The sequence below is a fragment of the Micrasema longulum genome, unplaced genomic scaffold, assembly GCF_059751315.1.
Source record: "Micrasema longulum isolate JH-2025_06_02 unplaced genomic scaffold, ASM5975131v1 h1tg001536l, whole genome shotgun sequence".
In the NCBI taxonomy this organism is placed as follows: domain Eukaryota; kingdom Metazoa; phylum Arthropoda; class Insecta; order Trichoptera; family Brachycentridae; genus Micrasema; species Micrasema longulum.
The window spans coordinates 2,857-18,959 of record NW_028278719.1 but is presented as its reverse complement, the minus strand read 5'-3'; the positions used below and the strand labels follow the sequence as shown (position 1 = coordinate 18,959).

Below are 16,103 nucleotides of genomic sequence, written 5' to 3'. Positions count from 1 at the left end.
ATTTATAGTGGTTGCGGACAAAATAAAAATTATCATGATGATAGCCAATCTTCACCGCCACGTAGAGTGGCTCAATTAGAAGAAAAATAACTGATTGAGTCTGTGAATAAATAAAGAACTTTTATCTATAAAATAACATTTGCAAGCAAGTATTCTTTTTCGCTTCAGTTTGAGACGATCTTTTGCACGAAAATGGTTTAATTTCTATATTGTTCGACATTTGGATTCGACAGCGAACATATCGGCCAACCAACAATGTATTGCTTGTACAAATAATTTAATTTCAATTTCAAAAATCATTGAATGTGGTATTATAAGAAAATGAGTTATTGAAGCCAAAATTAACCACACATAAAAACCTACCCACCTAAATAATAGCGTAATTCAAAACCGTCTCTAAATCTTGTAAAAACAGATTTCAACTACACTACTTGACACCGCAAACTAAGCATTCTCCTTTGAGTGAAGCATAATTAGAAATTTCACATTCTTTTTTCAATTTTTTTGCAAATATCTCCGTAACTCCTTCAATGAAGATTTCTAGGTTTTGCTTTTAATGCCCTTAAATATACAAATAATCTCTATTTGTCGAATGAATATTATTATTATCAAATTAGGAGCAGGCAGCTATCAGCTGATATGCCCCTATATTGTCTTTCTGGTAAGCTAATTTTTCTTCCAACAGATAATGCCGTAACTATTTCTTAAAACAGACTGGGATATGATTGTTATTTTTTGCATTCAATGAATTTTTTAGTAGTGGAGTTGTAAGGTCCTTTGTCCATAATCGATGACAAAAACGTGTTAAAAGTAGACTGATAACCGACGATGCAATGTCAACATTTTCTATCGAATCTAATACATTTGTATAATGCAACTCTTATAGTATTGCACATTAAACCGGGAGCATTGTTCTGCAGTACATTCACATCGTCCCTACCATGAAGAAATTAGTTCATGTAGTTACAAAGGAACGTCGTCTATAAAGAGACTACAGTCAGCCCGTTCAGTTGGTCAGGCCAACAAGTTCAGTTCACGTCAGACCAGCTGGACGACGTCACTCATTTCCAGCATGTAGTTTAAGTGCAGTCTCTTCAACCCATCATCGACGTAACTCGTCCGACATAATTCCTTATTTATTCGCCATGTAATAAATAAACATCAAACAGCAAGTTCGTGTCTTTTCTGTCAATCTCTAACTGGGGTAGGAGCTCCGACCAACACTCGACAACTTATTCCTACAGGTTTAACTTTCTCCTTGTTGAACTCCGCAATAACCGGCTTCCCATATTCCGAATCTACATTTAAGACAAATTAAAGGCCAATATTATTATTTAGACAAATGTTTTTTAATCCATTTTCACTTACTCTCTACCTCTAAATAAAGTTTTAATGAGTTAAATTTAGGTCGTGTTATCATGAAATCAATTGCCCAAGTGTTAGGAATGTATATTTTTACCCTTGCGCAAGATTAATTCGGCGTAATCTTAAGTAATAAATAACGATCCGTCGAGTTCGCTTAGAAAATACTAGCTTTGTTAGTAATTAGAATTTCACAATATTGAATTGACACAATTTGGTTTTTTGACCTTTCGCAAAAGAGCGATGTGGATTCATCGGGTATTGAGAAATTATGTATTATATTGGTTAGTTTTGGACTCTTCGTATTAAATGAGCAAATGATACATGGACTTTGGGGACGGATATCACGTTTCATACTGTCATTACATAAAAGCGAGAGCTTTTATCCGGTGGACAATAAACAGGAAATATGATCATTTTTACAAAAACACCCAGTTTGGTTTGCTGTCATGTTTAGCTGGCAATATTAGACCTCTATTTTGACAAAAAAACAAAGTCATTTCCATATAAATTTATCATTTTAGAGCTGTAAACTAAAGCATCCTAAAATGAATATTGATTTTACACAAACTAAATACATTGGACAGGTAAAGCGAATGGACGAGGAAGAACAGCTAAAAAGTTTTCGATGCGAATGTTAACAAATGCAGAAAACGAGGAAGACCGAAAAAGACCTTCAAATCCAACAAATACCTACTTTAAGGTAGAAATGTCAAAAGTCTGAATGATCGGTGTACGTGCATGAGGAGATTATTTATTTATTTATACATCAACGGTTCAAAGAACCTTTTACAAAAAATGTTTATTTTGTTTTATTTTATTTAATTAAAATTTATTTTTATTTTATTTTATTTTATTTTGTTTTATTTTATTTTATTTTATTTTATTTTATTTTATTTTATTTTATTTTATTTTATTTTATTTTATTTTATTTTATTTTATTTTATTTTATTTTATTTTATTTTATTTTATTTTATTTTATTTTATTTTATTTTATTTTATTTTATTTTATTTTATTTTATTTTATTTTATTTTATTTTATTTTATTTTATTTTATTTTATTTTATTTTATTTTATTTTATTTTATTTTATTTTATTTTATTTTATTTTATTTTATTTTATTTTATTTTATTTTATTTTATTTTATTTTATTTTAAAAAAAGGGTACAGGAAAGAGCTTGGTAAGAAGTTTGATTATTAAAAAAAAAAATAGTTTGTACTACTTTCGAAACCTTTTTGTTAAAATTTAAGTCATTTATAGAAATAACCACTGTAGATGCTTTCGCTGTAGTGATCGCTAATTTCGGGCGGACCCGATCAGGCACCTCAAAAGAAATGTGTCAATATGTAACAATTAGACGATGTCTATTGCCCATTAATAAACAAATTAATTTTAAGTTTAAAATGATTTTTGTATATAATACGTAGGTATTATAAACAATAACTATATGGCTTAATGACTTAAGATTTCAATATGACAAAAAGCTATTTGTTATACCTACACTCTATCAAATTCAATTATGAATAAAGCTTAGAGTATATACATCTAATAAGGAATAAAGTCACTAAACAATTAGGTACCTAATCTCAAATGTTCTCCTCCTTGCAACATTATTGTCGAGCAATATAATTTGAATATAGAGCCAAGTGTTGCCACATAAGGCGTTAAATTAATTTCATTTTGGTGCCTAAAATAACCGGCAAACTGGGATTATTTCAAATGTAGGCTTTCCCGCCAGAGCGCAGTAGTTACAAGTCGCAATGCGGCGGCGGCGTCCCAGATCCCGCCGTGACGTCACGCCCCCAGGGCTCAAAACGGACGCTAAACATTGAGCACTTTACTAAAAGCGACAATCACTTAACACCGAGCTCGTTTCATACTCGAGCGAACGAACGTGACATTTTGACGGCTAAATTGCAGATCGTTAACCGGGAAAATATTTACGGGGAGAAACGTCATTTTCTGAATCGGTTGATTTGTATTGGATTATTTTGGAACTAAACGATAACAAACAAACCTATTTAATTAATCATTTTCATATCATTGTTAGTTATTGTTCGTAAATGAAAGACGTAAAATTATGCATTGCAGCATAAAATCAATTAGATATACATTTTAGTATTTTACGTATGCAATATCTTAAACGTAAATCAAATAAAATATGAAAAATGGAAACTGTAAGTTAATGTGTTTTTTGAAAAGGCTATTAAACTAGGTCGATTTATTTTATTTTATTTTTATCTATCGTATTATCGTCGCTATGATTTTTTAAAGTTCTTTAATTTTACATTTACTCCGCCCGTAACGTCACTAGTTGTCGTCGGAGAGTTGTCCTGCCTGGTTGGCTCCCCGGAAACCGAAAATCTATCACTACACATAACAACGCTCTAGTTGATTGGTTGGTTCGGAAGAACTTGTGACGTAGTTCAAACGAGTTCACTTTTTTCATACACTTTCAAAAAACATCGCCGAACATTTTTTTCAGTTCAGTTCAGTGCTGGAATACGGCGTTTATTGGGAAAATAAATAATTGCTTGCAATACAAAAATAAAATAAATTAAAAATAAGTGCTTGAGATGTAAAATTGCAAGAAAATATTCCAAGCGGCTTCACTAGATACAAAATGCCTCTTCTAAATTAAATGCTATTATATTTTTTTGTATCCAATTTTTCTTATCACTGAAATTCCTCAATGCTTTTTTTGAAAAATAGTTTAAAAAGTACGTTCAACAGTATTTTGATCTAATAAGCTCTCCTGAGGCGGGTGAAGAATTGTTTTAAGTTTTTATGTGAAATAGAGCCTGACCCCTGGACGAGTGTTTTTGACTCGACAGCTGCTCTCGGGTAAAAATTCTGAAAAGGAGAATCGAAAGGCATAGTGGTTAGCGCCTTCCCCTTCATGCTTGAGGTCCCGGGTTCGATTCCTGGGAAGGTCGACATGAAAAATACATTTGAAGGGTGGTTTAACTCTACAATTTTCCATAATTTCGTGCGATTGTAATACAGTCATGGAAAAATGACTATATTCGACATAAATGTGTATTACGTTAGTGTTTCCAGTTATTTATTTTATTTATTCATTCATACAAAAAAAATCAATAATAACGTATCCCAAACTCTATGAGGCCAAGGGCCCTGAGTTGAGTTCGGATACAACATAATGGAAAGTCAAATAAAGATAAATAGATTATGGGATAGTTCTTCCCATTTTTCCTAGATCTCTCCGCCTTTATCACAGTGTGGGATGAAGATGGATTGGCATGGGTCAGCTCGAAGTATTACATGTTGATCGTGTTTTTGAATATATTATATGCCATTATTTTATTTCCCTTGTCTTTGCTACATAGTTTTATGTTCTTTTTGTTCAGTTTTTTGTACATATATTTCATATGACGGTTGCAATTGTCATTGACCATATGGATATTTAATACATAAAATATGTGCAAGCTTTATCTGCCCACTAAAATACAACTGTATTTTTTTAAATATCAAGTACACATTTTCACAAATTTTTCTTTTGACCATTCTGTTTTTTGGTTGGCTGGAAGATATTGCTTTTAGCGATAAGCCCGTTAAAGTGCTAACAAATTATTTTTTACTTAACGTTTTAATCGGGGTATGTCTCGGACTCACGGCTCAAAGGTCAGCGGTTCGAATCCCATTCTACCCCAACTAAGTTCCAATTTTCTAATAGTGAGTTATTTACAACTCATTAAAAATGGCCCTTAAAATTAAATATTTGGGTAAAACATAAAAACGCAAATATTTATTTTCCTTAAAAAAAAAAACGATAAATAAAAAACAAATAAACCGATTAAAATAATGAAAGCGTTGAATTCAACTAGAGTCGCGGTCGGACTTTTCTTCATACATATTTCCGTATTTTCTCCCTGGATTATGGCACTAGAGCGGTTTATTATTGGCTACTATGGATATTTACTATCGGCGTGTCGCTATTGTTTTGCTTTTTTGATAAATTGTTTCTTATGTGTGCTAGGACCATCCGAAATCCCATTTTTATGAGCTTTTGCTCGCAGTTTTATCTGCATTTTCGGACGTACGATATACAAATATGATAACTATATTTAAAAACGCAAAAGGTACCGAGAAAACTTCATTCTAATACTCTTTCCAAAAAAGAGGGACAACGAAACGTTAATTTTGCCGATTTTATTCAGGCATAATTAGTGCGACGCGCAGTTGTCTTGTTCGCACGGAATCGGGGAGGCATTTGCGAGATAGTAGATAGAAAAACAGTATTCAAATATCTTTTCATCAAAATTGGCTGGCACCGCGTATCCTCTGAAATTGAAATTTTAAAAAGTATGAGCGACCCGATAAGAAGACCCTTGGTCTTTAAAACGCTTTTCTAATATGTGGAAGGAGCATAAGACAAAGACTTGAAATATTTCATAGTAATGTTATTGAAAGTTTAAATTAGTTCTTAAGATGCTATGAACTGTATTATTTATTGATTCAGCATTTACTTTGTGGAAAAACATTTTTAATTTATTTAAAATAAAACACTTTGTAAATTTTTACCACATACGAGTTTCATAAAATAGCACCACGTATTTCAGGTATTCTGAATTACCCATCATCAGGGGTGCTATTCCGAACCACTCTCGCAGCACGAGAAAACAGTTTTTCTCGTGTATTTTGTATGTAAATACACGAAATAATACGGCCACGAGAGCGTTTGGAATTCCAGCCCAATTTATTTAAAATTAAACACCATATACGAGTTTAATATAATAACACTATTATTTTCAGGTATTCTGAATTTCCCATCATCAGGTGTAAATATAAACCCATATTTATATAATAAAAGTAGCAGTTTTGGAATGTTTCCATATTTACACCGGCGAAATTCAAATGTGTGATTGCGCAGCAGGATTACACGTCGCGAAACGTAAATATTTTGAAATTTAATATTAGGTGTGAAACACGGATGTTGCATTGTGACCGCGAATACGATAAAAAACCATGGTGAGAATTTTTTATCTCGTCGCTTGCTAACGTGACGTGTGCTAATACACGTTAGTTATTTGTGATTGAGCTACTGGTGTCGGCCGAACCGGGGAATCCCACGCCGGCACCAACCGGCGTAATTGTAAATCGTCGTGAATCAAACCGGCGCAAAACGACGTTTACCTGTATTTGTATTATATATTGGATTAAATAAATCAATATTTTTATCGGAATTCGTTGCATGTAATATTTCCTGTTGTGTTGTTTATCCGTCCGTCCGAAGAAGCAAAAATATTATTTTTTTCAGCGGCGAAACTTTTCCGGTTTTATGAAGGGACTCGATTCGGTCGCGGTACGGCGTTGTTTGTGTCTATTTTGTATGAAGCTCATTTTGTAGCTTTAACAAAACTTCCCGTTGAAACTTGCACAACACTGGCTTTGCCGGAGATTATTTTTTATCCGCAACTAGTTTCTTTAGACTTAAGACTAAAGAATATCAAAATAAACTCACGTGAAACAGCTTGAAAAGTTACATTTTATTTTTGTAATACACGTGGATTAATAAGAATGTTTAGTGCTACGGAAACTTAATATAAAAAATGTTTTCTTTCGCGCGGTAAAAAAAAGATCATTAAATTATATGGCAAAGTTTCTTGGAAATGTATAAAATTATTTTTTTACAAAAACAAACTACTTTGAACGACATCACCAGTTCATATGAATCAAACAATTATAAGAGAGTCGCGGAAGATTTCCGGCTTACTAACCGTCAACGGGGCAATCGGCAGAACTGACCGAGAAGAAGCGGAAGAGAACTTGAGACGTCACACGCGGAGGAATTTCAGAAATACAAAAGTTTAAAAAATCATAGCGCTGATAATACGATACATAAAAATAATAAAAAAAACGGTTTTGGATTAGTTTAATTGTCTATAAAAAAATATGTTTTTAAAAAAAAAACCTCGGAACCTCCTCATTGTACGTCGAAGTATTTCGAAAATCCATGTAAAAATTTATCAAAATTATTTAAACGAAAACGGACTATTTTGAATTACGTCACAAGTTCTTCCGAATCAACCAATAATAGAGTGTTGTGATGGATTTCCAGTTACCAGGAAGCTAACTCACCGAGAGAAGATTATTCGTTTCTTTCGCGATTTTTTTGTATAAAATTACGTAGACTTTTCTTTCACTACTAAATAACAAGAACTTGTTACACCAAAACTCTTGACACTACTATTGCTTATATCAATATAGAGGTTTTTTTCCCTTATTCCGGTTATTTATTGCTTTGCTTATGCATACAAGAAGCACTTACACACTTCTGGTCAAACAATAAGGCGAGGTCTCAGCAGAATGTCCGTACAAGGTTTTCCCAGAGCATGAATTATGTCATACCCAACTCCGTACGACTTTTGCTCAGAGATATCTCTCATTTATCGCACCGAGAGTCTTCAATATTTTGGAAGAACATATTAAGCTCTCAAAGACAAACATTATTTTCATGAAAGGAATTAAGGACTGGATTTCCCTTAGTGGGAGGGATTGGAGTGGGAAACTCCTTGATGATTTTCCAAATGCTTGAGTTTGCTGTTAACCATATTGATGTGCCATATGTGTTTTTTAAAAATATTTTTTTAAATTATTTTTTATGTTTCTAATCCTATATTTGTGGTGATATACTCATGTGTCTGTGTCATATAATTGCTCGTCCCATGTCAACACTGGACTTTTAGTCCCATGGAGCTGGAACTTATTGTCTCAAATAATATACAATAAACTAATGTATGTAAATAAATAAATAAAGCTTTTTTCTTGTATGTATATATTGTACAATAGTTATTTTTCACGGATCTGGGTTTTCATGAATTATTTTCATTTTTATAACTGAGGACTTTAGAAAGTCGATGTATCTTTCCGCAGTGGCTTCATTTTTTATTAATTCCTCTGGGTTTTCAAAAATTTGGCCGTATTGTGCGCACATTTGTATGCAGTTTAACCTCTCGGCGTCAAACATAGGACAATCGCGTAATATATGAAAGACGTCCTGAGAGATGAGTCCATCGCAAGAACAGCAATCATTATCTCTTTTTTTTTAATCTATGAAGATATTTTCGGAAAGCACCATGACCTGAAAGCATTTATGTTAGCTCGTAAGTCCGCCTAAAAGTATCCAATATCCCTTCACCCTTTAAAGTTTTGAAAAATAATTTCCTTATTTTGCCTGTATCGCTTGATAAATATCTTTTGTTCCAAGTATTATATGATTTTTCTTGCACTATTTTTTAATGTATGACATGGGAATAGTGATTTAACTTTTTGTACAAAATATTATTTGTACATTGGCGGGCTTATAATCGTTTTATTTTTATAATTTAAGTTACAAAATATATTCAATAGAAAATAAAGATTAAAAAACTAAAGATTTATAAAAATATAAATAAACATATTTGTTTATAAATGACCTTAAACTCATACTATTACTCAATGGGAAAAAGGAAGAAAAAGGCCAGAAGAAAGGAGAAATTAATCTCTCCTCCTTTCTTCTCAACGAAGAGAAAGGAGATGTTTCTTCAGACGTGATGATTTAAATAGAGATAATGTAGAAACATCTTTGATGGTGGATGGGCGATGATTCCACAGTCGAGCCGCATAGACACTATATGAGTTAGAGAAGAAAGAGGAATCGTCTGATGGGTATTAAGAGAGTGCCTTGGGAATTAGAACGAAGACGTAAACTATGAACTGATAAGCGTTGAAATTTTTCACGCAGGTATTAAAAGCGTTGGGACTATGAAGTACATTGAACAGAAGTGAGAGGGAGTGATAGTCTACTAAATGGGTAAGAATTTTTGCAACCTTCTAAGTGAGCGTAGACTGAAAAATATTTTGCGGCTTAATTCATTAGGATAAGCTCACCAGCATAAATGTTCGTCCATTAGTACTCCTAGATTTTTACGGATTTCCTGTATTGAATATGGTCATAGCAAAGCTTTTTTCGCTAATTCATCCACTCGCTCATTTTCCACGTTACCATCGTGTGCTGTAATCCATGTCATTGCAATTTCGTTTTTTACTTGTTCGGTATTTTTTCAGCAGCTCTTTAATTTATACCTGTAGACTTTGGAAGTCCGAATTCAACATAGAGGTTTTTTTATATAAAATAACAACAACAACTAAATTTCACGCCGTTTCCCCATAAGGGTAGGCATAGAGGATTTAACGCCATATCGCGCTTCCTCCGCATTCATACATCTTCTCATACACGCGCGCCGATTATTCCGACTTTTGACATGCCCATCTTCAAGATTTTTAAAAATTTGATCATGCTATGTCTTTGTCAGTCTTCCTCGATTTCTGCATCCATTAACATGCACATCGTAAATCTTTTTATCCGTCCTTTCGCTGCCCATTCGCTCTGCATGCTCAAACCAATGCAGAACCCATTTCTTAATGTTGTCGATAATGCTTATCTCAGCATTGCATTAAGTAATTCCACCAGTTTTTGAAGTGTTTTTTCATTTTCATAAAATTGCAGTTGCATCATGAAACGTCAGTGGAGAAACTCAATAAGTGCATCAATCTTGTCCTTGCTTCCCAAGTATATCGAAAAAAAATCCTTAAATATGTATGTTTTCGATCTCAAATACGGCTGGTCTTATTACCAGTATGTGGGGGCAGGCAAATGACATAATTTATGGTAAATGGAAGATTCTCTACGTTCTAGTACGAGTTGTTACGGAACTCTGAAATTGGAAAATTATATCCAACCGTTTGCCAAATATAACCAGGGCCCCGATTACAGTGAGAAGTTATCAGAGTTATCTTCAATTGTATACAAAGTAAAATTTAATTTTCTGTTTCAAATATTTAATAATCAAATAACCGACGAAGATTGTTGAAATTCAGTCAAAAATATACATATTTTCGTACAGAAAATTCGATTTTACTTTATGGACAATGAGGAATCCCAGCCCAACGCGGAAATAAATTTTAAAAATGTTTTCGTGTACACGTGAATATTTAAAAATTTTGGAGTAGGATAAAATATTTCAAAAACGCACGCAATAATAAATAAAAAATGTTAAAAATAGTATTCATTTTAAAATCGTAAATAATGACGTCACTCCTTATATCTATGTGTAGTATTTCCGGTTTCCGCTTAAAGCCCCCGCACCTTGTAAGGGACGTTTTGACCATAGAAAAAAAAGAGTATAATTTGACATTTCAACCAGAGATTATGTCAACTTTCTAGGTTTTTCTAAATCGAAGCGTTCGTAAAAACAACCATAACATAGAAACGAGCAAATTACGATCAACTAAATGAATTAATCAAAGCAATATTCCATAGATTCTTGTCAGGTCAGTGAAAGTAAGAACGCCAACCGTTTCATGACGTCACTACTGAATAGTGACACACTGATTACAGTCATTTGGCGCGGTATTTGATAAATGTAACTTTAAAAAAAAAATATCTTTGTAAATAACGAACAAAAAAAATATATTTTTGCCTAGTTAAATAGTACGCTAATAGAAAAAAAAAATAGAAAACAGTGGAATTCCTCATTGAAGATAACTCTGTTAACTTCCTTTTGTAATCGGAGCCCAGGGTCCTGATTACAATACTAAATTAACCTAATTATCTTCAACTGTATATTTACTTTATAGAGTATTGAAGACAACTCCCATTGTAATATTGTAACCCAAGCGAGAATTCAAATAATATTTTAATCACAATGTTTTATGAAAACAGAAATAATACGTAATAAGGTCGATAAAAAAGTGTTCTGTTACAATCACGATTTAAACCAATGATAATAATAAAAAATGTTTCGTTTAATAGTTTTTGCGTGTTGTTTCACTAAAAGTTTAAAAGTATTAATATATAAGTGAAGTGAAAACAACAATTTTTATGTATGCATTTTCGTGCGGAAAATTTGATTTTATCGACAGTTAGAGATATTTTTCCTAACTTCTCATTGACCCTGGGTAAGTATTCTGACAGGAAGTTAAAATTAATCTTCAATTTTAAAGTTAAATTAAGTTTTCTGTATGAAAAATAGAATATGTTTATAATTTTTTTCTTTCTAAACATGTTTAATACTGGTTACATGCGAAGATACTTTGAATTTTCATATGTTAATATATATATGAAAAAATAACCCGCTAAGCCACTTCTGTAGAGGCTTGTCAGCATTTGGAAAATAGGATATGAAAGGAAGTTATGAAAAATATACCACAACACCCAGACCAATTGAGAAAAAATCTTTCTTGGATTTTTTTCTTGCAACTGGCGGGAATCAAACCCGCGACGCTAGTTTCATAGTTAGCTGTCTTACCAACTGCGCCACGGCGCCTGTCATACGGGTATTAGTTTATACCGTCTCAGTATATACCGATGAAGATAGCCGTTCATAATCGCGGCCCTGGAAACGAATAAGGGGAAGGTATTGGATCGAATTTAGTTCAATGATTTACCATGAAAATCGCAAAGTTAGCGCTTCAAATATCAATTTGAAATATGAGATGGTTTACTTACTACACTTCTATGAGATGGTTTACTTACTACACTTCTATGAGATGGTTTACTTACTACACTTCTATGAGATGGTTTACTTACTACACTTCTATGAGATGGTTTACTTACTACACTTCTATGAGATGGTTTACTTACTACACTTCTATGATCTCGCAGTTGAGCAGCAGCTTGTTGGGTCCGAGTTCCACCACCGCCACCGCCTGGTCGTAGTAATATATCATGACCAGGGAGTCGTTGGAGAGGCGCAGCCCCGAGTAGGGCTTCGCGCCGGGCGCCGCCTTCCGCGGCGCCGGGGGCCCGGGCAGGCCCGGCAGGCTGGCCAGGCTCGGCAGGCTGAAGCCGAAGGTCGGGGACGGCGACGCCAGCGGCCACGTGGCGCTGCACGCCGCCAGCAGCGCGCACCACGCGAGGTGTCGGGACATCGCGAGCTGGCTGATGTTCTGAGCAAACACGTACTGATTGTAAACGAACTTCACGAAAAATATCAAGAGTCAGTTGCCAATAAGGTGTTTTGAAAGCCTTTGTCTTTTTATTTATTTATGAGAAACAATTTTTTTTAATGTTATCGAAAAATTATTGGTGTTTTGTAGTATCTTCTGCGTAAAAAATCAGTGAAAATACCTACGATTCCTGTGTGTTGTATGTGAAGGCGTGTGTTTTTATATGTTTTGTATGCGATTGTTTGTGAATATGAATGTATATTTGTGATATTATATTACAAATTATAGTATATTTTTTAACATAAATATATTATCGTGATCGTAGAACAACGACGGATATGTTGAAAATTAGGCATTGTCTTTCTTTTATTATTATTTATTATGTGACGAAGAGATCTATCCCAAAGAATTCCAAGTTGTGTGACGAATTGACTAATCTACACATTCTGGACATCGGGGCATAAAAACAAAAGTTGCTCTTAGAAAATTTGACATATAGCAAATTTTGACTTCTGGTGACCCGGTTGGGAACATGAAAATAAATTTATTGCAACGGAGAAGGGAATTGACTACTAATTAAGAACTACGAACTGTAAAAACCCTTCGATACTTTTTATATCTCAAATTTGTATTATCTAAAATTATATCATTTTAATTTACATTAGTTTCTTTAACTCAATCTTTATTCTTATCTTTCACTAAACTTAATATTTATTATTCCTTAAATTGATTTTACACACTTATTTTATATAATTTATGAAAGATGGTGGAGTTCTATAATTGAGAATATATATAAAGAACGTTAGTAATGTTTATTTAATAAATGTATTTTATGTATTCTTGTTGAACTTCCAAATAAATAAAATAATAAAATTAGTACAATTTAAAAAAAATAAAAATGAATATAAACGAACTTCCTCTCTAAACTCAAGTTTTTACTATATTAAAGAGGTAGAAGCGTCATTATCAATTGTTATAAAACATTTGTAATTTTTTTTTTGAAGAAAATGAGATATACTTGAGTTCTTATTATTTACTTAAAAATTTAAATTTTCAGACCATTTCCGAAAACTCGTAATTAACTTGTGCTGGAAAAATGGAAATCGAATTGTGGTAGAGTGGGATTTGAACCTCGGACCATTGGCCCGTGAGTCCACAATACTACACGGGACCACAACCCGGTAAAACTTAAGCTAAGCTAAGTTACACAATTGTTTTCAATAAGATTTTTTTTACATCAAGTACTGCACAAAATCGCTATGCTTTTACAAACAAACAAATATAATTAACGCTCTCCCAAAAAAAAAAATATTTAACTGAAAATTTTGAAAGCAAATTTATTCCGATTTCAAATAATAATGTCAGATGAAATTAATATGTAAATTTTTACTAAAGCCATGTTTGACAATGTAAAAAATAAAAATGTAATATAGGAAATGAATAAACGTAAAACGAACGGGAGTTCTAGAGAGGAATCTCAAAACACGAGCAGACTGCTCATTTAGAGAAGTTTAAAAGTATTAAAAAATATGTGAACTTATTTTAATTATTGTTTGTGTTTATTTTGTATTTTATGTCTATTCAAATATATTAAAAAAATGTGTTTTGAATGTCAAGTATTTAAAAATGTTTATTCTTTAAATTCACTTAAATAAATATCTACAAGCTAACAATTATTAGTATTATTTTGGCGAATGAGACGTCGAATAAAATCGATCGGATTAAAAAGTCAATAAATATAATCATTATTCAATGCATGCAATTCACACTTACTGGGTCAGCTATAAATCTTCTAACTTTCTTTCGTTAATTTTAACACTTATAACTTATTCAAACACGATTTCATTTAATTGACATCGAAACTATATTATCACGTCGTCGAACTTCGCTCATATTAAAAGGACTAATTGTAAATTTTAACTTTATTTTTTATATAGATACTCGAAAAAATATGTTTTTAAGTGTAAAAAAAAGTGTTACAATGAGACGAAAACGTTGTCACGTCAATGGTTAATTATTTTCAGTTGAATTTTCCATTCTGTCGCGTTGTTTTTCATTGTAATCAATCGATTTACGGTGGTTGTATAATTTGCTCGGATCACATGTCGGTCGATGTATTCGGCGCGGTTCGGCGAGCGCGTTCACACGTCGACCACTCGTCACGGCTCGTTCTCGACTGAGGAGCGAGGAGCTGACTGGGGCCGGTCAGGCTAGCGGCGGAAGTGGGTAAAGTACAGTGCAGTGTGGAGATTGTTAGTACTAGAGCCTTATGGAGTAAGGCTGTATCTCGCGCCTCGCGCCCCGCAGTGTCGGGAGTTCTCCGCGCTAGGGGTCGGTAGTTGACGTATGGAAATGGACTCTCGCGCACCATACTGCGCAGGGGTAGTAAACTCACAATCATTATTATTAACTGCCGATTTCATTTGCAACGATGCAGACTTTTCTTAATGTACAATCATCCAATCACAGATATTTCAAAGTTTGAATAAACATTTTACTATCTTTCCCCGCTGAGTCAAATCTTAATGATTATTTAATTAACAATATTTTAAGTTGGTCCAAAAATGTTTTTGGACAAAGACTGTTTTTTCACCCCCTGGGGAGTTATTACGACTAACATGTTACAACAGAGATTGAGAACATTTTAAAGAAAAAATATATGAAAGTCAAGCGTTGCCTAGTAGCCGTAATAATTCAGTTAGATAAATCTCATCCACATCAACAAACGTTTCAGCTTTTTGACTTCGCAAAAATCAACAGATGGAAGAATTCATGAAATACGTACGCTTAAACATAGGCAAAATGTGAATGTTACAGTTTGCAAAGCGGCCACTTAAACCAGCCAACGACAGGTCATAAACCATGTAAATGCCTAGACTTCAATATTTCCTTCTCTCAAGTGTCCTCCATCTCTGTAGTAATATGTTTTTTTTTTACGACATATTTTAAAAATACTTTTTTTCTATTTCATCAACATCATCCTAACCGGTGCATAGGGCACAGCATTAGCCACGCCAAATGCAGCGTATTCAATCATATATTACATCAGTGTAAAGCGACCAGTGTTACGCTTACGTCACCAGTTTAGAGATGGTGAACTATTGCAGTGGAAAACACCTCAGAGTTTAATATTTTATCTATTTATTATTTAATAAAGAAACCTTGCGGCTTAGATTATTATTCTTATTTTTATTCTTAGATGTGGGGGTCAGTGCTATGCAAGCACCTGACGTCACTGCGACTTGTCAAGATCTATTGTGACGGGTCCCCGTGAACAGTTCTCGCCCCCCAGCCCAGGTCTATAAAGAGCCTGTAGCTCAATCACAAATAACTATCGACGTGCTTAAAAACATGCTAAATGAGCGATCACAACAAACAATAATGAATATGCTTAAGTTATCGCAGTCATAAGTCAACGCGTGTGTAATCTCTAAGTCGACGCTCGTGTCGGTTTGTTTTTTGTTTTCCTCGTAAATGAATACAGTTCACTGGCGAAAAATAGGCGTTTACTATAAAAATAATACAATATATTGCATTCGCAAAATAGTAAGGAGTATCTAATACAAAAAAGTGAAAATTAAATTACAATTACTATGGCGACTGCTTTTTTTGACATTTGGCTTGCCAACTGCCGCCGCCGGCTAAATGCAATAAATAGCATGATAAATAATAAATAAATAAATGAAATGCATTATGAAATATTTTCCATATTAACACCGGAGACATTCAAATATGTGATTGCGCAGCAGGATTATACGTCGCGAAACGTAAATATTTTGACATTTAATAT

At 33.3% G+C, this 16,103-nt stretch overlaps 1 protein-coding gene across 2 annotated transcripts in view; it reads right to left on the bottom strand.

The window, feature by feature from the left end:
- LOC148274987 (phospholipase A2-like) overlaps positions 1 to 14,621 on the bottom strand; it is a 77,840-nt gene extending 63,219 nt beyond the window's left edge. The window contains exons 1-2 of one of the 2 annotated variants that reach the window (XM_088236329.1): positions 14,087 to 14,621; positions 12,009 to 12,313 (exon numbers count right to left, since the gene is read on the bottom strand). In XM_088236329.1, the coding sequence (XP_088092455.1) occupies positions 12,009 to 12,295 (287 nt within the window). In that variant the 5' untranslated portion in view covers positions 12,296 to 12,313; positions 14,087 to 14,621. The remainder of the gene's footprint in view (positions 1 to 12,008; positions 12,314 to 14,086) is intronic. The other variant, XM_088236330.1, reaches the window with a different exon arrangement.
- Between the last annotated feature and the right edge of the window lie 1,482 nt (positions 14,622 to 16,103).